The sequence below is a fragment of the Syzygium oleosum genome, unplaced genomic scaffold (assembly GCF_021117445.2).
Source record: "Syzygium oleosum isolate NSW1041296 unplaced genomic scaffold, Sole_v2.1 Sole_v2.40, whole genome shotgun sequence".
In the NCBI taxonomy this organism is placed as follows: Eukaryota; Viridiplantae; Streptophyta; class Magnoliopsida; order Myrtales; family Myrtaceae; genus Syzygium; species Syzygium oleosum.
In genome coordinates this window covers 2036201-2061623 of record NW_026607524.1, presented here as the reverse complement: position 1 = coordinate 2061623, position 25423 = coordinate 2036201, and the positions used below count along the sequence as shown (strand labels likewise).

The following is a 25423-nucleotide window of genomic DNA, read 5'->3' as shown; positions in this document are numbered from 1 at the left end:
GAGATTTGGTTTAATTAACATGAATGAAAATGTGAAACGAAGGCCCTGAACTCATGTAAGTCGAATGATATGGAAAGAAAGAGAGAGACAACAAATTATACCTGCTGATCCGTTGACAATTAGACACACACGCTTGAACCCTTGAGAGAATGATGCTCTGCGTAGTAATGATAAAGTAGAATGCACTTGCAGCAAAACCATTAGAATCGATGCCTAACATACCTACTCATCAGCTCCAGAGAGTTGACACTTGAGGAGGGTTCAGTTGTTCTACTGTTCTATCATCAACATGATCGACCAAACTCAACATCATACGAACCTTAACTACATGGAGCGAGCCTTCAATGTCCCTCATCGACAACCAATATTTCAACATATTTGATGGAATATCGGAAGCCTCTGAGGGGTATAGAGGACTCCGCCAATTCGCTCGAGGGTTCCATTTTTCTTCATAAACATGGTGTAAGCCTTCAAGGTCCGACAAAGGAATCCCGATATCCTCCAACCTATCTGTTGGAATATCGGAATCCTTTGAGGGACATTGAAGACTTCGCCAATTCACTTCACAACTATAAAGCTGTAGATGATCGGTGGTATTTATAGAGAATGTCCTCTTTGGCTGATTGCAAAATTTGATCGAATCTCAAGTTCGGATTGCCCCATCATTTTTATTTTGATTCTTGGTATAATTCAACGTTTCACATATTTCCTGTCCTGATGAGCTTTATGGCCATAAAGTGATTTTGTTTTTTATATGAGAAAATTGCGTGGCTCCTCTGGAAGCGGCACCAAAATGTGCTTGACTTATGAGCTTGACATTCTCGTGAGGATAAAGAGGGGGCAACTCTTGGATGGACTCAATTCTCCACTGAAGAGCCAGGCGAAATTCTTGACGTGATTCCACCCTTTCACGATTAAAATAATAATAATCTTACGGAAGTCCACTTACCCCCTATAAATGTTCCCATTCCCTAGCCTGTGGGAATCCATAGCATGATAATAGCCTTTTGCGAAAGTTCTTATCCTTCATGTCTCGTGAGGAATAAAGAGGCTCTATCCATATGTGTTAAGGTTGCACACTTGGCTATTTGATGAAATGCCAAAATTGGGTATTCGGTATGGACACAGGAACTCGATACTTTCCATGAAAGCATACACGTCAAGGTTCACATAATAAGTGCAATGCTTGTTGTTTATAGGGGAAACCTTGACTCAAAAGGGAAATGATGAAAAAGTCTTAAAAATTGCTGAGCAAGAGCTTGGAATCGTTGAACTGGGTTTAATGGCCGTTGACCGGGGTGATTGGGCCACTGAGCTGGGCGATTGGCCCATTGAACCAAGCGATTGGGCCGCTCTATCGGTCGACATGGACGCTGGGCCAATTTGAAAATGCGTTGTCCCGTGCTTTAAAGGGGCCTTGAGCTGCGATGGGCCTACATTGTATAGGCCCACGAGTCGCCAAAGCAACTAACTCACATGACCACATTAGGCCTACACTATGCAGGCGAACATTAGCCTAGCCCAGTGTCAACGAGGTGCCGGCAAATGCCATCGTAGTGTTGATGCAGCACTTGGTTCGCACTAGAAGTACCAAGTGGCGAGCGTCTATTGGGTGCGCCACCACTTGATGCTATAAATGCAAGTGAGCTTGCCACGTGGCATTGCCAGTGCCTGGGCGAGTGTCACATAGAGCCGACGCGGGAATTATCCTTATTATTTTTGAAAAATTTATGTGTATGTATTGTTGTATGTTTATTTTTTCAATCTCACCAAACATTGATTGAACAAAACTTTTCGCTCAACATTCAACCAACTCGATTCTTGCACCCATATAACTTGTTCGGTTCCAAGACTTAGGAGTGAAAGGTTCTAGGTTCCTATACCCCGTTGGAATAGCTTCATCATTTTTTGGAACTTAGAATCTATTTGTTGAAAATAGCTCGCCAATTTTTGGAACCTTGAAGCGGACAAGTTTCCATCGATCCAGTTCTTCGGTTCTAGGTTCTAACCTAGAACCATGCTCACCTCTACCAAGATCAAGTGGGCCGGTTCCACAAACTGGGAACCAACCTTGCCCGGTCCCATTCTAGGTTCTAGGATAGGATTCAACCCACCCTGAAACCGATCACCCCTAGTCACTATTCTCTCTCTCTCTCTCTCTCTCTCTCTCTCTCTCTCTCTCTCTCTCTCTCTCTCTCTCTCTCTCTCTCTCTCATGCACAAGACATTCTTGGGTGTACCGGATGCATGGAAACTCAATGCATCTCAATTTTTAAATCATATAGGTCTTATGCGGGGACATATTAATATCAAGGGTTTATATATATTGAATTACATGCACCCCGATCATCTAAGAAATTTTCCGTATGATTGTGTGCGCACATCCAAATATTTACTTCAATTCCACAATGGAGTTACTATGGTAATCGACTGAAGAGTAGCAATGTTGTTATCCTTGTTGCGAAACCAAGCAATCGAACAATAAAATTGACAGAACAAAAAAATAAATCGGACACCAGATTTATGTGATTTGGTCGTAGAGACCTACGTCCATGGGGAGATCAGTATGAAATTCCACTATAGATCAAGCGATACGACGGAAATTACAACCACACTCGAGTGACTCAAACACTCTTAGTGTTTCTCAAGCCCCAATTACACCCAATAACTCGCACAATGTTTAGTCTCATAATTTCTCACGAAGTAATCTCTCAATCTCGCGAAAAAATTATACACAGATCTTACCACAAGATTTAATCGCTCCTAACACTTGAATTCTTGATGTAATTCTATCACGTCCCGGCCAAGACCGTGACCCGTGGCTCACTTTGCGACATCCCGTTCAATTTTATATCATCGTTACGAACAAGTGGAAGTATAAACTTGGGACAATCACAACAAGATCAAACAAACAACGGGGTTAAGACAAACACTATGATCAAACCTTATATTTATATGATGGTATATATATATTACAAGCCAAACATTTTTGCATGCCCTTTCTTCTTACGTGCCGATTCACATTCGTGTATCCGCTATAACATATACGGTCGGGTTACCTTATCACCGCTACCGTGGTTCCTTCCAAAAAGGTTCTCCCAAAAAGCTTCTTCTCGAAATGCGCTCGGTCCCTCTCGAGTCGGATCCGCCACCTATGCTCCGTTTATGGCGTTCCCGGGTGCCGGTCCGTTGGCACCACCAAAAAGGGCCATTGAACCCTTAGAGGGGTCCGAACAATCCGCCTTCCGTCCACATATACGAAGCTTCATACTCATGAGAAACGAGGCTATCAAGTCCTTCATCGACCATAACTTGAGAAATCATTTTTCGGTAGGCTCTATCCTCTTCCACATCTACCACATCCATGACATCCACTATTAATTCTACCGGAACACCGAAGAGGATAGGCGGAGCCGCCATCCTACAAATCTGAGGAAAAACAAGGCAAGTGAGTCTCCACTAATTTCAAATTAGGAGGAAACAATCGTCGGACATGCGTCCAACCTTACCACCCCGGTGTCGATGACAAATTAATAGCAAAGATGCATTTACCTTGCCTATGTACAATCCATGGCACATGCATCACACAAGAGAACATCAAGCATGGTACACAAGCAATGCAAGCAAGAACAAACACACGGGATTCATTAATTCTTAACTGAAATCCATTAGTTCTTCCAAAATCCATCGGGCATCCGTAATTCACCAGGCATTTCGAAATCCATCGGGCAACGTCTCAAAATCTATTGTAGACGGCTTTAGTCTCTCGTGTGTCCATGTGTCACAAGAATCAATCAAACCGATTCCTTATCTTTCTTTAGTGGTCCATGCAAACAAGGTTGCTCGAAGGCATGGGTGTAAGTATGATATTCATGGACAATGACCCTAAGTCATCTAATATGTCAGCCACGGTCTAGGGCCCGTTACTTGATCCGACGCGCCAAGCGTTGAACAAAACCATATTTAGCTCGGATTCGATACGCCTCAATATCGAATTTTTGTCAAGCGAGTCTTGGTCCAAACGTCATACCGTGCGTACAATACATACGTTCCCTTTTTCGCGATCGAGTCATGCTTGACTCTTGACTATGACTTGCAATAACAACATAGCACACAAGCAACAACAAGCAAGTCCCTATCAAGGCTCGAGTAAAGACACAAGTCAACAATGTATCACAACTTCCTATCCTGAGATTAGGAATCTACTTACACTACTTAGACCAAGAAGTGGTCCCAAAGAAGTGTGGGGAACAAGAGCCAACAAAGTGGTCGGCATGAGGGAGAACGAGTGTGGCGTGAGAGAGGAAGAGAGTGGCGTGAGCAAGGGGTTGGCCGAGTGGTGGGGAAGGCGTGGGAGATGATGATGGTGTGAGGAAAAAATAAGGCTAAGTGGGGACACTTCTATTTATAAGGTGGCCTACCAATGCCTTTTATGAAGAAGAAGCTAAAATCTAAACTAATTATGAAAGGGTCTTGAAAGTCTTTGGCCATCATTGGGATAAGGACACTGAAAGTGCCATAACTTTTGTATGGCGCTCACTTGAGTGCCATAACTCTTTTTTGGCTCACTTGAGTGCCAAATGCCATTTGGCAGGCGCAAAATCTGATGTGGCTTCGCCGGAGCTAACGTGGTTTCGCCGGAGCTGACGTGGACAGTATTTTAATATATATTTTTGAATTTTTTTATTTTGAATTTTTTTTATTTTTGCAATTTTTTTTTTCAATTCCGGCGAGGGTCACCGGCAACCCTCGCCGACTATGAAGGCCTCGCCCAGATTGGGCGAGGGCCGCCATGCCCTTGGCTGTGAAGGCCCTGGGCGAGGCCGTCGCGGCCTCGCCGGCGGTAGGCGAGGCCGTCGCGGCGTCACCGGTGGTGGGCGAGGCTGTCGCGGCGTCGCCGACCGTGGGCGACGCCGCGAAGGCTGTCTCGTCGACCACGGGCGAGGCGGCCTCGCCAGATCTGGCGAAAACCTTCATCGCTGCAGGTGAGGCCCTCGCCACCTCGCTTGTGCCGGCAAGGCCGCGATGGCCTTGCCAAGGGTTTTCGCAGCCGCGGGCAAGGCGGCCTCGCCGAATCTGGCGAGAGCCTTCACCACCGCGGGCGAGGCGGCCTCGCCGGATCTGGCGAGAGCCTTCACCGCCGCGCCCGCGACCAGTGAGGTCACGATGGCATCGCCAAGGGCGTTCGCGGCCGCGGGCGAGGCGACGTCACCGGATTTGGCGAGAGCCTTCTCGACCACAGGCGAGGCGGCCGCCGGCGAGGGTCACCGGTGACCCTCACCAATCTTGAAAAAAATAATAATAATAAGAAAGAAAAATAAAAATCAAAAAATAAAATAAAATAACATTAAAAAAATCCATGTTGGATGAAAAATTAATTAAAAAATCCACGTCAGCTCATTTGCCGGAAATGGCACTCAAGTGATCTATTTTCGCCGGAAGTGGCACTCAAATAATTTATTTTACTCTAATGTGGCACTCAAGTGAGCCAAAAAAAGTTATGACACTCAAGTGAGCACCGTATGAAAATTATGGCACTCTTAGTGTCCTTATCCCGCCATCATTAATCTTCTTCTTCAATCCTTCATTTAAGGCCACTCATTCCCAACTTGGTCCACAAGTCTCTAATCTAGGGTCATGATATCCTATTAGGTCATTTAAGACTAAGATAACAATGATAGCTTCACTTGTCCTTATCTTCTTTCAATTGGGCGTGAATCACTCACTTCTCTTGCCTTGGGCGTGTCACGCCCCGAACCCGGCGTGCACGCAACATCGCACTTAGGTCGATAATAGTGCGACGTCCCAGGACTCGTCGCCGACCTAGAGAAACACTAACGATCATGCACAAGCGGAAACGAATTCAAACACCCCATACAACAATTCACAAAGACGGGATAGTAGGGAACACGCTTGATCACATGACAACAAACATATTCATACACTTGGCAAACTTACGACATTTATTTACACAACCTTACACTAGGCCACTAACATCAAACCACGTTCAACAAAAAAGAGCGGTGGTTGGGTAGCCTAACTTTCTTATACCAAAAGAGGGTTCCTCAAAAGACGGGTCACTAGACCCATCATCAATCATCGCGGTACCCTGGCGGCGTCCTCGGATCTTTCACATCATCATAAGGCTCGGGGTTCTAAAATGTTTGTAATTCAACAATGAGAACGAGTCTCAATGAGCGAACAACCTAAGTCCCGCATAAGCCAGCACGTGCTCCCGGACAAGTCTAAACACGAGATTCAAACAATCAACATGTCGTGACAAATATAGACATCCCTACCTCGTCTCGGAACATGCACAAGCTCTGCATGTTAGTCAAATCACAATAATGCAGCAATAACTCATGGACACGTACAATCCCTGATATGACTTACACATGTACGTGTGCCAGCGATAATCCGAACATGATCACATCTCAATCTCAATACACTGCATAAATTAATGCACAACACACACCCGTTTTTCCGTTTAGATTATTCACGATCATCGTAACACACATAAGGCCCGTGGCACAACCCACGTAAAATGCATCAGGCTAGATAGCAGTCTTCCGGCTTAACCGAGCATCGTCCCGCGTAACACGCCTCAGGACGGGTTCAATCCCCGCGTAAAGACGCATCAGGGCTTAAGTGATCACACGTACACTCTCTTACATAATTTAATATCTTTTCCCCGCGTAAAGATGCATGAGGGTACTTAGGTGATCACACACGCCACATGACCCATTCAATTCCATGTCATTCACGTGCTCGAACATCACTCGAATGTGCTCAATCACCAACAATGCAAATCAATTTACACACCCACCAAATCAGCTACGGTTCCACCAATTAAAGCCATGAACACACATTCACAATCAATCAGTTTACACGCCCACCAAATCAGCCACGGTTCCATCAATTAAAGCCATGAACACACATTCACAATCAGTTAGTTTACACGCCCACGAAATCAGCCACGGTTCCACCAATTAAAGTCATGAACAACATTCACAATCAGTCACTACCTCACGTGCAACAACCACATCAAAAGGGTCCCGAAAGAGAAACCAAATTTGCACAGAATCAGGCTTAAAATTGGTAATTGCACAGTAATCGAAACTCTTTTGAAATAAATAGTAATTAAACTCCAAAAATTCTGAAATTTGAATATATCATTAAAAACATCATGATAAACATTTTTCATGTGGGACACAAAATCCAGTTCCAATTGTAAACACTCTTTTTGTCACCCAAAATCAGATCGAAAATTAGCCCACCAGGGCAGACCGTTTGGCCTTAGAAATCCCTTTTAATCAGTACCCAAATCTTCTTGGAAAACCTTGAAATTTTTATATGTCATAGAAACAAGTGTCATTGACAATTTTCATGAAGGAAGTTTGTTGAAAAGAGGTCTGAAAATTTTATAAAAATTCAGAAAGACACGCCGGTCGGGTGAACATTAAACCCGGCAGAGTGGCGATGGTCCGAAAATGGACTTCCTAATACCCCAAAAAGGTCTTCAAAAATTTCAGATTTAATATATGACATACTTCAAGATGTTAGGGTCAAATTTCATGAAGAAACCTTCCTCAAATTCGGTCCACATTGATCTCCACAAAAATAGAAAAACACAAACGCATAGCAGCAACGAATCCGAGAATCAACCAACATGAGCCATTCAACAATTCAAGCTCATCTAACCATTAAACCAACTATCCACAGCCATGAATCAGCCCCTAACATGTTCATTAGTAACCCTTTAGCCTAGTCAAGGGTTAGGAAGCCACTTACCTCGAGTATAGACAAGAATGACTCAAGGGAAAGGGGCAGAAACAAGGTCGGCAAAACAGCAACAACGAAGTAGAAGCAGAAGTAGAAGTAAAAACGAAAGCAGCAGTAGCGAAGCAAAAGCAGAAGCAGAAGCAGAAACGGAAGTAGCAGCAGGAGCAACAAAGCAGAGGCAAAAACGGAAGAAGCAGAAGACACGAAGCAGGAGCAAAAGCCAAGAAGGAAAAGAAGACGAAGAGTTGGTGGAGTCAGCCGAGAAAAGGGGGAAGTTAGCGGCGTGGGGGTCGGCGGGGAAGGAGAAGAGAGAGAGGAGAGAGAGAGAGATGGTGAGTTAAGTGACTTGAGTCCCACTCAACTACCCCCACCCTGACTCAATCCAAGGGCTCAGGATTAATTAGACAATCTCATCAAGATCCAATGGCTCACATTGGTCAACTCCACTAAATTCTAAATGACAAAAATAAATGAGCAAGATGGAGAGGGGCATTCTTGTCTAATATTTTCGGCTAGCATGGAGGCAGCCTTTACCAAAATGCCCTTCCACTTTTCAAATGAACTCAAATAATCCCAGGGCAAAATGATCATTTTCCATTCCCAATCCAAATTTCACTTTTCCGACAAATTCGAGTGGCCCTATGGTTGGCGACGCCAAATGTGACGTCGTCCAATGAATTAGTCGTGGCTTTCAAGAAATTCGATTCCCAAGTCTGAATTCAAAGTAATGGTCAAATTCGATTAAATGCAACTTTAGTGTGTCTCAAACTAACGGGCGGCTTTTAGGAGTTACGCGTATCGACTCGTGGCCGATTTGATATCGGGCCACATCTAAGTTTACTCAAGCCATGACGACCTCGGTGGTCATGTAATTGCAAGGGTTAATTACTAGTTCCAATCGATGCGATCGTTCGGATTAGGTTTGGAATCATTCTAAATTCATACAATGGAATCATTCCAATTGATATTTGCTAATCGTTCTATAACCATCCTTGGATCGGTCTATAATGGCCCAAAATATCTCATCGTCAATCCTTATGGTCGAAGTGTCGATTCACGGCGAAGTTCTTAGGTCCACGTACTTAATTCCTAATTAGCCATTCCCTAATGGTTAGTTTTATCAAGAGCGATCAATTCCAAATGAGACTTAACTAAAGTGCATCGAAGATACTATCATTTCATAAATCCCGAAAAATGTGTCGAATTTCAGAATGTCACAACTCTTCCCCCTCTTACAAAAATTTTGTTCTCGAAATTTACAACCAACTACACTACTCAAATAAATAGGGATGCTGACGTCTCATGATCTCTTCACTTTCCCATGTGGCTCCTTCGGTACCGTGATATTGCCAAACGACTTTAACCAACGGGATTGTCTTGTTCCGCAAAACTTGTTCATTTCTATCCTCTATCCAAATAGGTCTCTCCATGTACGACACCATGTCATCCACGTCTATTTCTTCATAGTTCAGCACGTGAGTCGGATCCGGTTCGTACTTCCTCAGCATGGACACGTGGAAGACATTGTGAACTTGAGACAAATTCGGCGGCAAGGCGAGTCGATAGGCCAGAGTTCCAATCTTCTCTAAAATTTCAAACGGACCTACGTACCTTGGGCTTAACTTTCCTTTCTTGCCAAATCGGGACATTTGTCACATTGGCGACACCTTAAGGAAGACATGGTCTCCCACTTGAAATTCCAAAGGCCTACGTCTCCGATCCACATAACTCTTCTAGCGACTCTGAGCAGTCTTAAGCTTGTCACGGATGATCTTAACTACCTCAACTGATTGTTTTACCAGCTCTAGACCCGTTATGCTTCGTTTCCCAATTTCATCCCAACAAACTGGAGTTCTGCAAGTTCTGCCATACAATGCCTCAAACGGTGCCATTCTGATACTCTGCTGATAACTGTTGTTATAGGCGAACTCGACCAAATGCAACTGTTCTTCCCATCCACCTTTAAAATCTATCACATAGGCTCGTAACATGTCCTCGAGCATCTGAATTGTTCTCTCAGACTGACCATCCATCTGCGGATGATAGGCCGTGCTATATTGTAGCTTCATCCCCATAGCCGTCTGAAGACTTTTCCAAAATGTGGCTGTAAACTTAAGGTCTCTGTCTGACGTAATCGTCACTGGCACTCTATGGAGACGGACTATTTGTCGCATATATAGCTCGGCGTACCTGTCCATTGCGAAATCCTTTCGCACTGCCAGAAAATGTGCCGACTTGGTTAATCTGTCCACTATAACCCAAATTGAGTCGTGACCTCTCTGACTTCTTGATAAACCCATGACGAAATCCATGGTGATATGCTCCTATTTCCATTCTGGGATTTCCAATGGTCGCAACAGTCCACCAGGCTTGCAATGCTGCACTTTCACTTATTGACACGTTAGGCACTTTGCCACGTGTTTGGCTACATCCACTTTCATTCCGTTCCACCAGTATTGCTGACGCAAATTCTAATACATCTTCGTACTGCCTGGATGAATACTATAATTACTACGATGAGCTTCTGCCAAGATTTCCTCCTTAAGCTCCGCATCATTTGGTACGCACAATCGCCCACAAAACTTCAAAATTCCATCCTCGGATACTTGGAAGTCCGATTTCCTTTTGGTGGCATCCATCTCCAGAATCTTCTAAATCTCTGAGTCCATAAATTGTAAGGCCTTAATCTTAATTTGGATTTCCGGTTCAATCCACAATGTCGTCGTCAAACTTGAGAGATTACTCACTTCAAACTTAAACTCCAAATCGCGTGCTCCCTCCAACAAGGTCCACTCTTTAACCAACATGTGAGCGATACTTGTCTTCTGGCTCAATGCGTTCGCTACTCTATTAGCTTTTCCAGGGTGGTATAAAATATCACAATCATAGTCCTTAAGGAGTTCCATCCAACGATGCTGTCTCATGTTCAATTCCTTTTGGGAAAATAGGTACCTCAAACTTTGATGGTCCGTAAAAATCTGGAATTTCTCTCCACACAAGTAATGCCTCCAGATCTTAAGATTGAAGATAATTGCTGCCAATTTCAAGTCATGTGTCGGATAATTCAACTCATGTGGTCTCAGTTGTCGCGATGCGTATGCCACTACTCTTCCATATTGCATTAGCACACATCCTAGTCCCTTTAACGATGCATCACTGTAGATGTCATATCCTTCAGGTCCGAATGGTATTGTCAGCACTGGCGCGGTCGTCAACCTCTACTTAGGCTCTTTGAAACTCCTTTCACACCTATCCGTCCATTCGAACCTTGTTTCCTTTTTCAGTAGACGCGTCAAAGGAGTAGCTATCGCCGAGAATTCTTCCACGAAATGCCGATAATAACCCGCCAGACCCAAGAAGCTTCGAACCTCGGTTACTGTTGTAGGTCTTGGCCAACTCATGACGGCTTCGATCTTTGTCGAATCCATCGAAATTCCTTCCCCAAAGATCACATGTCCAAGGAATGCCACTCGATTGAGCCAAAATTCGCACTTACTGAACTTAGCTTAGAGTGCATGTTCTCTTAAAGTTTGTAAAACCTTTTCCAAATGTAGCTCTTGCTCTGCGGGGCTCTTTAAGTATACTAAAATGTCGTCTATGAATACGATGACAAACTGATCTAGAAATTCCTTGAATACCCTATTCATCAAATCCATAAAGGCTGCATAGGCGTTAGTCAATTCGAACAGCATCATTGTAAACTCATAGTGCCCATATCTCGTCCGAAATGCCGTTTACGATTTCTCCTCCTTCTTGATTCTCAATTGATGGTAACCAATTCTTAAGTCGATCTTAGAGAACACCGATACCCTTTGTAACTGATCGAATAGGTCATCTATCCTTGGCAGTTGATACTTATTTTTAACGGTCTTGATTCAACTACCATTAGTCAATGTATAAGCGTAATGACCCATCATTTTTCCTTACAAACAACACTAGTGCTCCCCATGTGACGCACTCGGACAAATAAACCACTTATCTAGTAGTTCTTACATCTGAACCTTCAATTTTTTTCAATTCTGACAATGCCATTCGGTAGGGTGCTCTAGATATAGGTTCCGTCCCAAGTGCCAACTCAATTACGAATTCCACTTCTCTTTCAGGTGGCAATCCCGACAATTCCTGAGGAAAGACATCGGGGAAATTGCACACCACGGCTATGTCCTCTAGCCTCGACTCCTCGATCGAGGAATCAACCACAGTCGCTAAGTAACCTTGGCATCCTTCATCTAACAACTTAGTCACCTCAAGCGACGAAATCCAGGAGATCGAGGTTCCTCCTCGGTTTCCCACAAATTCATATCTAGGATGGTCAATCGGATTAAATTGAATCACCCTGCTACCACAATCCATCACAACCCTCTGTCTGACCAACCAATCCATACCAATAATAACATCAAAATCAAACATAGCCAAGATAGCCAGATTAATCAAATTCTTCCTACCAGCAATAACAATCTTACAGCCTGGGCATCCTAACGAAATCAACACATTATCATTCAACGGAGTAGTAACACATAACATAACTTCTAACGGTTTTGGTTCAATTCTAGACAATTTAACGAATTGCTCAGATACAAACGAGTGTAACACCCCTGGATCAAACAAAACATATGCAACATGATCACAAAGAGAGACCGTACCTGTGACCACGCCAGGCACATCCTCAGCTTCCTTCTTGCCATAACATACACTCTTCCTTGACCAGCGGCCTATTTTGATTAGTCGGCTGAGCAGCTCCAATATGGTTTCCATTACGGGGCAGTTGCGGCCGCACAGACGACCCATCCTATCGGTTAGGGCAGTTCCTCACTTGGTGACCTCGTCCACCACATCCAAAGCACGCTCCATCCCTACTTGGGCAAGGTCCATTTCCGTGTCTACCTCCACATCTCCGACATACAGCATTTGAGTAGTGAGCCGGCTTCCCGATATTCTTTCTGATGGGAGAGACAAAGCGCCTATTTCCCACCATAGGTTTCTTTCCAAAATGGTGGTTGTCCCTAACCGGGGCGTACCACGATCCAGAAGTGGCAGCTCTCTCTATCATATCTCGTTCCACTGCTTGAGCCCGTTCGTATATCTCATTATAATCCCTCATATTCAACAGTATCAATTGACTACGGAGGTCTGGCTTCAGCCCATCTCGGAACCTCCGGGCTTTATCCAATGGGTCCTCTACCATCTTCGATGAAAATTTGGATAGCCTTGCAAACTCTGCCTCATATTGGTCTACAGTCATCTGACCTTGACGAAGTCTCAAGAATTCAGCCATCTTTTGCTCCTGGGCATTTTCCGAGAAATACTTTCCATTGAAGGTCTCAGTAAAAGCAGTCCAGTTCTGGGCCGTGTCAGTAGGGAAAACTCTACCTCGGGTGGCCTTCCACCAGTCATTTGCATTCCCCTGAAGTTGATACACCACCATGGTCACTTTTTCTTCGTCTGTGCACCTCAATAGCGTAAACGCTTTTTCCAACTCTTCGACCCAGAGGGAAGCAGCCTCGGGATCACCTTTCCCATCAAACTTAGGAGGCTTTAGCTTTAAAAACTATTCCACCAACTGATGCATCTGGCGATTTCCATTATTCTCATTGTTTCCAGGGTTCCCATTATTTCCATTAGCCCCATTGGCGGCGGCAACAGCGGCCTCTACAGCAGCAGTAGCAGTAGCAGCTCGCTCTTGGGTCTGTCTACCCATTAAAATTCCAATCTCCTCAAGTGCCCTCAATATTCCGTCCACTCTGGGATCCTCTAACACTCTAGCTAGCGGATCCAATCAGCCTCTTGTCCCTCTTCCTCAGTTGCTCAGTCTTACAAGGTTCACACCACTCACCTACCTGCTATAATTCCATCCAGGAATTAGAGACCTAGGCCAACTTTTCAAGTATATAGTCCTAGGTAGTGAATCACAACAACAATTCACAAAGCAAGCAACCATCCACAAGCAGCACAAGGTCACAACTAACAAGGTTCGTGCACTTACCTCAAGTCCTGCCGCATCTACAGTTTAAATGTTATAGCATAGAATCATCCAGCGATCACAAACAGATACCCATTGAACATTCATAGCACAACTTATACATGCGTTTTGCGAAGGTCTCCCTAACTAACTATCCCAAAGGTCAACGCTCCTTATCACTCCAGGCGTCGACCAACTTGGATCGAGCTGACCTTACTCTAATACCAATTCAACGGGGATGTCACATCCCGAACCCGACGTGCACGCAACATCCCGCTTAGGTCCCCAGGACTCGTCGCTGACCCAGAGAAACACTAACGATCATGCACAAGCGGAAATGAATTCAAACACCCCATACAACAATTCACAAGATGGTATAGTAGAGAACTCGCTTGAACACATAACAACAAACATGTTCATACACTTGGCATACTTACAATATTTATTTACACAACCTTACACTAGGCCACTAACATCAAACAGCGTTCAACAAAAAGGGGTGGTGGTTGGGTAGCCTAACTTCCCTATACCAAAAGAGGGTTCCTCAAAAGACGAGCCACTAGACCCATCATCAATCATCGCGGTACCCTGGCAGTGTCCTTGGATCTTCCACATCATCATAAGGCTCGGGGTTCTAAAATGTTTATAATTCAACAATGAGAACGAGTCTCAATGAGCGAACAACCTAAGCCCCGCATAAGCCAACGCATACTCCCGGACAAGTCTAAACATGAGATTCAAACAATCAACATGACGAGACAAAGACAGACATCCCTACTTCATCTCGGAACATGCACAAGCTCTGCATGTTAGTCAAATCGCAATAATGTAGCAATAACTCACAGACACATACAATCCCGAATATGACTTACACATGCACGTCTGCCGGCGATAATCCGAACATGATCACATCTCAATCTCGATACACTGCATACACCAATGCACAACACACACCCGCTTTTCCGTTCAGATTATTCACGACCACCGTAACACGCATCAGGCCCATGGCACAACCCGCATAAAACGCATCAGGCTGGCAGTCTTCTGGCTTAACCGGGCATCGTCCTGCGTAACACGCCTCAGGACGGGTTCAATCCTCACGTAAAGATGCATCAGGGCTTAAGTGATCACACATACACATGCATCAGGGTACTTAGGTGATCACACACGCCACATGAACCATTCAATTCCATGTCATTCACGTGCTCGAACATCACTTGAATGTGCTTAATCACCAGCAATGCAAATCAGTTTACACGCCCACCAAATCAGCTACGGTTCCACCAATTAAAGCCATGAACACACATTCACAATTAGTCAGTTTACATGCCCACGAAATCAGCCACGGTTCAATCAATTAAAGCCATGAACACACATTCACAATCAGTCACTCCCTCACGTGCAACAACTACATCGAAAGGGTCCCGAGAGAGAGAAACCAAATTTGCACAGAATTTGACTTAAAAAACTCTTTTGAAATAAATAGTAATTAAACTCCAAAAATTCTGAAATTTGGATATGTCATTAAAAACATTTTGATAAACATTTTTCATGAAGGATACGAAATCCAATTCCAACTGTAAACACCCCTTTTTATCACCCAAAGTTAGATAAAAAATTAGCCCACCAAAGCAGACAGTTCGGCCTTAGAAATCCCTTTCAATCAGTACCCAAATATCCCTGGAACACCTTCAAATTTTTATATGGCATAGACACAAGTGTCATTGACAACTTTTATGAAGGAATTTTGTTAAAAAGAGGTTTGGAAAATTTTATAAAAATTCAGAAAGACACGCGGTCGGGTGAATAGTAATTCCATCAGAGTATTGAGGGTCCGAAAATGGACTCCCGAATACCCCGAAACGATCTCCAAAAATTCCATATTTAATATATGACATACTTCAAGATGTTAGGGTCAACTTTTATGAAGAACACTTCCTCAAATTCTGTCCATATTGATCTCCACAAAAATAGAAAAACACAGACGCATAGCAGCAATGAATCCGAGAATCAACCAACATGAACCATTCAGCAATTCAAGCTCATCTAACCACTAAACCAACTATCCACAGCCATGAATCAACTCCTAACATGTCCATTAGTAACCCCTTAGCCTAGTCAAGGGTTAGGAAACCACTTAGCTCGAGTCTAGACAAAAATGACTCAAGGGAAAGAGGCAGCAACAAGGTCGCCAGAACAGCAGCAGCGGAGCAGAAGCAGAAACGAAAGCAGCAGCAGTAGCAACGAAGCAGAAGCATAAGCAAAAGTACAAACGAAGCAACAGTAGTAGCGGTAGTGAAGCGAGCGAGAAACGGAAGAAGCGAGAAGACATGAAGGAAAAGAAGAAGAAGAAGAGAGAGAGAGAGAAGACTTAATCAGATTTTTCTCTACTAACCCCACTAAAAACCCCATCACCCACCCCTACTCACACATCCAAGGGCTCACATTCCATCCCTTTCTCCAAGTCAAGATCCAAGGGTCTACATAATTCCTCACATTATTTTCCCAAAATTCCTAAATGACACACAAAATAAATAAGCAAGATGGGGAGGGACATACCTATCCATGAATTTCGGCCAAAGGAGGGAAAACCCATATGTCCAAATTGCCCTTCAACCTTTCAAACGAATTCAAATAATCCCAGGGGCAAAATGGTCATTTTCCACTCCCGATCCAAATTTCACTTTTTCAACAAATCCGAGTGGCCCTAAGGTTGGCCACGCCAAATGTGACATCGTCCAATGAATTAGTCGTGGCTTTTGAGAAATTCGATTCCCAAGTCCGGATTCCAAGTAATGGTCAAATTCGATTAAATGCAACTTTAGTGCATCTCAAACTAACGGGCGGCTTTTAGGAGTTACGCGTATCGACTCGTGGCTGATTTGATATCGGGCCACATCTAAATTTACTCGAGCCATGGTGACCTCGGTTGTCATGTAATTACAAGGGTCAATCACTAGTTTCAATTGACGCGATCATCTGGATTAGGTTTGGAATCGTTCGAAATTCGTACAATGGTCAATCGGAATCACTCGCGATCCAATTATACGATATTTGCTAATCGTTCCATAACCATCCTTGAATCGGTCCATAATGGCCCAAAATATCCCCTCGTCAATCCTTATGGTTGAAGTATCGATCTACGGCCAAGTTCTTAGGTCTACGTACTTGATTCCTAGCTAGCCATTCCCTAATGGTTAGTCTTCTCAAGAGTGATCAATTCCGAGTGAGATTTAACTAAAGTGCATCGAAGATACAATCATTTCATAAATCCTGAAAAATGAGTCGAATTTCAAAATGTCACAGGGCGTGAGTCTCTTGGTCTTGGTCTTCAAGACACAATTATTGGTGTCTTCCTCAAGACACCTCAATTATTGGTTATGTGTCAATTATTGGTGTCTTCTATGCCAAGTTCAATTAGTAACAACTTACAAAGGAAGTTGTCAATTTGTCTTCTAGCCCATGAAATCCCTTTGGGCGTGAATCATCCCTCTAGACTCCAAAATTATTGGTTCTTACAAGACAAGTTCCATTATTGGTCCATGGCTCTATTATTGGGGTTGGTCTCCATTATTGGTTCTTGTAAGACAGGTTCCATTATTGGCCAACTAGTCAAGTCAACTTACATTCTTGTTCCAAGAAGCTCTCGGGCGTGAACCATGTGGCCTTCTCAAGAACATTCAATAATTGGGGGTTCTTATTAATTCTAATGGCACACCTTCCTTTGGACACTAAATTTTCACTAAGGCTTAACTTAATAAGCAACTAAGGTAATTTAGGTATTTCAAGTGCATAAACGATCGACCATCCCATTTGGAACCGAGGTTCGGTGTAATAATATGTCCAAGTATGATTGGACACAATCGAGCCAAAAACTGGGCTGAACGGCGCAAGGCCAAACTAGCTGGAATGTCTTGGCACATGACCTGATCGGACGGGTCTAACCAGGTGCAAGGCTTGGTACACGGCCTGGTCGCGCGAGCGTAGGGCCGGGCACACAGTCGGGCCACACAGGTACCTGGCCGGTCGCACGGCATAGGGCCAATTGCATGGGCATGGAGCCGGGCCAAACGATTGGCTTGCCGAGCGCACGGTTGGGCCGCACGAGTGAAGAGCTGGGACATGGACCATACATAAGCATTAGCTCACGGCCAGGCACAATGCATGGCCCTGGCCAAGTCTGGTTGACACGAAACTAGGTTTAGGCCGGAACTGATAGGCATAAGGCCTGACACAAGTGTCAAGCACAATGACTGGCACACAGTTGGGCACTAGGCGGGCTTGTGGCGTTAATGGGCACACGACTGGTCCATGGACGGGCACAAGGCCTGGCTTGCAAGGTCAGCATAAAGCCCGATCCACGACCAAGCCACAAGGCTTTTGGCCTAGCACACGACTCGGCCATGGTCTACCCGACTCAACGCAACGATCCATGGCCGATTTGCGACTGGTCTATGTTCAAGCATCAATGATCCATGGTCGACCCTCGGTTGTTATGTAGTTACGTGGAATCGAACACAACGGAATCGGTCCATGGACGCCCGCGACTGATGCATGGCCGAGCGGAATCACCCGAGATCAATACATACCCGCACGGTGTCGATCCATAGATGCCCGGGATCATTCCACTACCGACCATCATGGTTGAATGGTCGATCCATGATTAAATCACTCTAATCGACTTGCGTGACTGGAAGTCATTTCATTATCAATTCCTTGGCCGATCCATAGACGATCATTCGATCGAACCATGACCGATCCTTTAAATACCTATTCCGATCATATCGGCCGATCCATGATTGACCCTCGAATCGATCTGCTCGCCAATTTCATGGCAATTTTCCTTTGGTCGACGTGGTCCAAATTGGGGATATCACAAATTCCACAAACAAAATCATGAACTCAATGCCAAGCACCCAGCACCTATAGATGACCCACGGCACTCAGAGAGGAAACGGTGCTTCAAAAGGACTTACATCAACTATTTCGCACGAAACCAACCCTTGAGATTGATATATGAGCCACCGCCAAAAGAAGGTAAATATTGGATCGGTCAAGAGGTCAACACCGAATTGGATAAGGAAATAAGTCCAACTGTACTTTCCTTTTTCTTTTTATTTCTTTGACGCGTTAGCCATAAAACTCACGGTCAAGAATCCAACATTGGACTTTCCTTTTCTGCCTTTCGTGGGATTGGTCGACAAAGTCCATCTTGGACTTTTCTTTTCGTCACAGTGACTTCAACTGAATCAAGAAAGTGCATCTTTCTTTTATACGTTGGCCGATTCCACTAAAAAGAAATTATCTATCCACCTTTCTTTGCTTAATATTTCAAACTTCCAAATAAAAAATAATTTGTCTCGGATAGGGTTTCGATCACGGACTCAAACTCGAGACATATTTTAACAATCTCTATCTTGGCTCAACGTTTGAGCCAAGTTACAATCACTTCGTTAGAATTTCACTACTACTCTCCCACAACACCAATGGGCTCAACTGCCACAAACGTCTTTCAAGTCTAAGCCTCGCTTGAACTTCGCCATAACCGTGGATCTCATCAGAACACCAACTCTACATGCACCTTTAATTGCTCCACAAGGATTTTTTGATATAATCTCCTCAACCGCAAATAAAGCAAAACCATCGTTGCATCTATATCTGTCAAAAGATTGAATACGCACCTTGTCAATATCAGCAGTTACTGCAACTGTTAGCTCTACAGACTCCATCTCGCTTCAAGCACCATCTACGTCGATTATTTCGTTAGTACTCACTACCTCAAGAGCTTATGGTTGCAACTCCACCTCAAGCTGAACACCGTTCAGATCCGTATAAACACTGCTATAATCACTCCTAGCCAAAAGTATTGGAGACTCGTCAAATGTAACTTCTCTGCTGATAACGGGTGAATTTTATTCCTGGCACCACAACTTATAGCCCCGCTCATCTTGTGCATAATCTAGGAACATGCACTTTCTTGCCCTTCTATCGAGCTTACCATCACTAACTTGAACATAACATAAGCAACCAAATATTCTAAGAGCAGAATAATCAGCAATGTTACTTGACCACACTTCTTCGGGAGTCTGACATTCAATCGCAGTTGATGGGGATCTATTCTTCAGGTAGCTCATCATACTTTGCGCATCCGCCAGGAATCTTCTTGCCATACCAGCACTAGAGAGCATTTTATAGGTCGTCTCTAATAATGTTCTGTTCATCAATTTTGCAACATGCTGTGGTTCATTGGCACTAGTGCGATGTTTCACTGTGCCTTCCTTCATACAGAATTCATTTAACAGCTCCGAGGAAAACTCCATACTATTGTCAGTCCACACCCGCTTAATCATTTTACTAGTCTCCTTTTCGATCAAAGCCTTTAATCGCATGATCCTGACAATAGCATCAAACTTGTGCATTAGCACAAATACCCAAGTCTTCCTCGAGTAGTCATTAACAACTGTTAGCATTAATCTGGCACTCTTCCTCGAAGGAAACCGAGAAAACCTGCAAACATCCAAGTGAATTAATTATGCAATATCCGTGGTTTCTCTGACAACCGTATTGAACTGCACTTTCCACCGTTGATCTAAATCACATCACCTGCATACATTCAGTTCGTTAGCCATAAAACCACATAGCAAATTTTTTTCACTTAGATCCTTCAGGCTTCTCTCGATGATGTGCCCCAAACGCATATGCCACAATTCAGACTCTCGAACCGATGCATTCAATGTCTCCGCAATGAATTCCATTACTGCCTCACCTTGAAGCTCATACAGACCATTGTGCTTGATTCCTTCATTATTACCATAGAACCTCGAAGAACCTTCAAAACTCCACATTTTGAAGAATACCGGCATCCAACTGAATCCAGGGCACTCAAGGAAATCAAATTTTTCTTCAATTCTGGAACATGCCTCACTCCAGTCAATGTCCTCACAATACTATCAAGCATTCTGATTCTAACATTACCAATACTAATAACATCGCACTTAAAGTTGTTCCCCAACTGCACTTTACTACTATCCATGCACTGATAAGTAGTAAACCAATTCCTGTTTGGTGTAGCATGAAAAGAACAACCAAAATCCATAATCCATCTGCAAAACGATGAATCATCAGTGATAGACAAGACAAAATCAGCACTATCCAAATTACTATCTGCTATAGCTGCAACATCATCCGCAAACTCAACTCTAATTCATTTACCCTTCTCGTTCTTCAGCTTAAGGCAATCCTTCGAAGATGCCCCCTCTTGCCACAACTCCAACAGACAATACCGCTTGTCCTAGATTGACTTTGTCTATTCATATTTATACTACTTCTATTTATACTATAGCTGTAACATCATCCGCAAACTCAATTCTAATTCCTTTACCCTTCTCGTTCTTCAGCTTAAGGTAATCCCTTCGAAGATGCTCCCTCTTGCCACAACTCCAACAGACAATACCACCAATCCTAAACTGACTTCGTCTATTCATATTTATACTACTTCTGCTAACACAAGTATCAGTTCTTCCTCTTATTTCACCTACTAAAGCAGTATATAAATATTTGCCAGATTCTCTTTTACGGATGTCTTCACTCAGAATTAAATCTCGAACACCAGCAAATGTCAAACTTGTTGACCTAAATAAATTACTAACAGCAGTAACAGTAGTATTCCAACTATCAGGCAATGAGGATAATAGAATCAAAGCACGTACCTCGTCTTCAAAGTCAATCTCAACTGAACTCAATTGACTAACGATCATATTGAATTCATTGATATGATCAGCAACTGACGCACATTCGCTCATCTTCAAGTTAAACAGATATCGCATCAAATAAACCTTGTTGATCGCAGAGGGTTTCTCATACATGTCCGACAGGGCTTTCATCAAACCCGCAGTGGTCTTCTCTTTCACGATGTTAAACGCGACGTTACGAGCCAACGTCAGCCGAATAACATCCAAAGCTCGTCTATCCAGCAATTTCTAGTCAGCTTGCTTCATCGTCTCTAGTTTCTCCCTAGACAGGGGCAATTGCAGTTTCATCTGATATAGATGATCTTCAATCTGCATCTTCCAGAAACCAAAATCCTTCCCATCAAATCTATCAATTTTCACTTTTCCTTCTTTTGTTGCCATCGATTTGCTTCAACTCAGCCAAGCCAGGCTTTGATACCAATTGTTGCGGAAGCCAAGCGATTGAACAATAAAATTGACAGAACAAGAAAATAAATCGGACACAAGATTTACGTGGTTCAGTCGTATTGACCTACGTCCACGGGGAAAGTAGCACAAAATTCTACAATAAATCAAGCGACACAATAGAGATTACAACCACACTCGAGTTACTCAAACACTCTTAGTATTTCCCAAACCCCAATTACACCCAATAACTCACGCAACGTTTAGCTCCACAATTCCTCACAATATAATCTCTCAATCACGCGAAAGAATTATACACAAATCTTACCACAATATTTAATCGCTACTAAAACTTGAATTCTTGGTGTAATTTCACGAACAAAATTATGAACCCAATGCCAAGCACCCAGCACCTATGGATGACCCACGGCACTCAGAGAGGAAACGGTGCTTCAAAAGGACTTACATCAACTATTTCGCACGAAACAAGCCCTTGAGATTGCTATATGAGCCACCACCAAAAGAAAGTAAATATTGGATTGGTCAAGAGGTTAACATCGAATTGTATAAGGAAATAAGTCCAACTGTACTTTCCCTTTTCTTTTTATTTCTCTAACACGTTAGCCATAAAACTCACGGTCAAGGGTCCAACATTGGACTTTCCTTTTCTGCCTTTCGTGGGATTGGTCGACAAAGTCCATCTTGGACTTTCCTCTTCGTCACAGTGACTTCAACTGAATCAAGAAAGTGCATCTTTCTTTTATACGTTGGCCGATTCCAGTAAAAAGAAATTATCTGTCCACCTTTCTTTGCTCAATATTTCAAACTTCCAAACAAATAATAATTTATCTCAAATCGGGTTTCGTTCACGGACTCAAACTCGAGACATATTTTAATAATCATTTTCTACTATTGGTCATGAAAATCCACTTTGCTTAAGCACCCTTTAGAAAAAAAATCTAATTTCACTTTGACATATACCTTACGTATATTACAACGAAATATCTCCAATTTTGACACTGTTACATCGATACCTCATGTATTTTCAAACGATACTCCTACAGTATGTATACGATGGAACAAAAGGTTCCTCAATGAAAAAGTAACAGATTTGTCTATGTGGCACATTTTCATCTTTATTCAGCTAAATTGCCTATAATTGATGATGTGGAAGCCACGTAGATGTAATATAACCAATGGCAGAGAGATATTTAAATTTGGGTCAAAATAACAAAAAAATTGGGTCACAAACAATAATAAACCATTCAAGGACGATACTGGAAAATACAATCAACAGAAAGAAAGTTGAATTTTGAAAGATACATGGCCAAACACAAGCTTAAACAAACGAATTGATGGACTTTACTCTCACACACCGTTACCTCCGATACTTCCCATTGATTGCTGTTCTAAAATTTTGACTGAATTAGGCTAACGACAGTTTTATCAATTTGGAATGCCTTGGCAAGAATGTCTACGGAAATATCGGGTGTCGACCCAAACACAGCATTAGCGATTGTAATGACACCAGGGTTTTGGCTACCGAGAGCTGCGATGGCGACTGCATTCCCAAAACCGGTATTTCTCTGGTAATGGATAAGGCCTTGAGGGAAGACGAACGCGTCGCCCTTTCGCAAGATCTTGGAAATGAGGCGGTTGTCAGGGTTGGAAGTGATGAAACCTACTTCGAGGGTTCCTTCCAAGACTAACAAAATCTCGGTGGCTCGTGGGTGAGTGTGGGGCGGGTTGATTCCCTATGGTGCAATGTCGATGCGTGCCATGGAGATTCCGAGAGTGTTGAGCCCCGGGAGCTGGGTCACAGTCACCGGCGTGACCTTGGAGCCAACAGGGTTTGACGTGTTGCCTGGAAGATGGAGCCCACTGAAGGAGAAGTCATTTGCCTGAACTGTTTTGGGGTCCTTACAGGCTAGGCCATTCACGAGCACTGTATTGTGAGGAACAAAAATTGAATGAGTGAAGCAGCAGATGGTATTTGCTGGTAAAACATGAAATTTGCAAGATGAGGGGGCAACAAATATGAAAAAAGTATCAAAAAGCCTTCTCTAGAAGTAGTTTACATTATTTTGCGGGGAAAGATTTCGTTCTTTGAATTATATCAGGCATGCTGTTAAGGGTTTATTTTATCAAATGAAAGCCTCTAGCGGATTACCTAACATAGACAGACTCATTCTACAGTATTAACTATAAAAGGTAAAGTTCTACTAGGGAAACCATAAGCACTATCTAAACTCTTCACACATTCACAAACATGCATTGATTACCAGAACTGCCAGCTTGAGCGACACAGAAATCCTGGAGAGGGCTTTGATCAGCTGCCGCAAAAGCAAATACCAGACCCAAGAAACAAATCAAAAGCACACTTTTCGCCATCCCCGAAAGCAAAAGTCTCCGCAAAATGAAGAGATCGAGTTCAACTTTCAATGGGGACTTCTTTTCTGTCTCTCCGTGAGTAATGAAGATGGCTTGTGTTTGTTGCTGTGGATGAAATGCTGGGAGGAGGTCGCGAGTATTTATATGCGTACAACAGCAGAAGACAACCAAGATTCAGATAAATATAAGAAGGAGGTCACTTTCTAAAGAAAGAGTCTCATCTTGTATTCTGGCCGTCCCTTTCAAAGAGAAGCTATGTGTTGCCAAATGCAGAATGGACGCTGTTCTCTCTTCCATAGTAGCGATGATAGTGTGTGGACATATCGAGAGCGAAGGCAACTTCACGCGCAAGAAGAATTAATCAGCGAAGTTGTCCCTTGACCAAGTACACGCTCGTAGCAAAAAATGAGTTCTCTTTCTCAATTTCCCATTCGGCTTTTGTTCCATGAACACGTATAAGAAAACGCGAGCTAAGTAAATGTGCTGCGAGAATTTTCTCTCTTCCTTTGCGCAGATATAGGAACATGACGCTTTATATAATTCTTCTCTTTTATCTTTTCTTGCCAGCTAATGCATTATGTGTATGAGAAAGGAGAGGCTTTATTGGAAGGCTTGATCTATTCATAATAGCCGCATTTTGGCTTATTGTTGCACCACATATACATACATTGAGAACGAGATGGTTTCATTTGCGTTTAGAATTTATGTTATTGTAGTTGTCTTTACATAATGATATTGCGTGTATACAACATCAGCAATGTGCTTTCGTTTTCATTAATTCAATTAGTTATTGAAAGCATACTTTAAGTTAAAAATACTACCACATGGATTTTTTAGGCACACATCTGGTGGCATTTTTCAATTATTTATAATCGCTACCATAACTAGGCCCGTCAAATGGGTGGGTCGGGTTGAGTTGGGATGGGTCAAATACAATCCGATCCAAATTGATGTATTTAACTCATATCGACTCATTTTTATGCGACACCCGACTCGACCCAGACCTAACCCAGGCTCTAATTGTTAACAATTTTTTCATTAAAATTTTGCCTGTAAAGAATGGGTGACTCAATGGACTAAATTCCCAAATCAATGAGGCAGCTCGAGTGATTGGGTAAGGTTGTTGGCTCGGATTTCAAGTGGCACGTGAGCAATGT

General features: G+C 43.2%; 1 protein-coding gene and 1 pseudogene across 1 annotated transcript; both read right to left on the bottom strand.

Annotated features, from left to right (window-relative positions):
* Positions 1-12570: 12570 nt before the first annotated feature.
* Positions 12571-13206, bottom strand: LOC130135976 (uncharacterized). The gene has a single exon (XM_056305892.1). It carries the CDS (start codon positions 13204-13206, stop codon positions 12571-12573), a length of 636 nt encoding a protein of 211 aa, XP_056161867.1.
* Positions 13207-23113: 9907 nt separating this feature from the next.
* Positions 23114-24392, bottom strand: LOC130136006 (putative germin-like protein 2-1; annotated as a pseudogene).
* Between the last annotated feature and the right edge of the window lie 1031 nt (positions 24393-25423).

Bases quoted from the DNA above. Each gene is read 5' to 3' on its own strand.
- LOC130135976 (XM_056305892.1), bottom strand. From the start codon at position 13,206: ATGGTGGTGTATCAACTTCAGGGGAATGCAAATGACTGGTGGAAGGCC.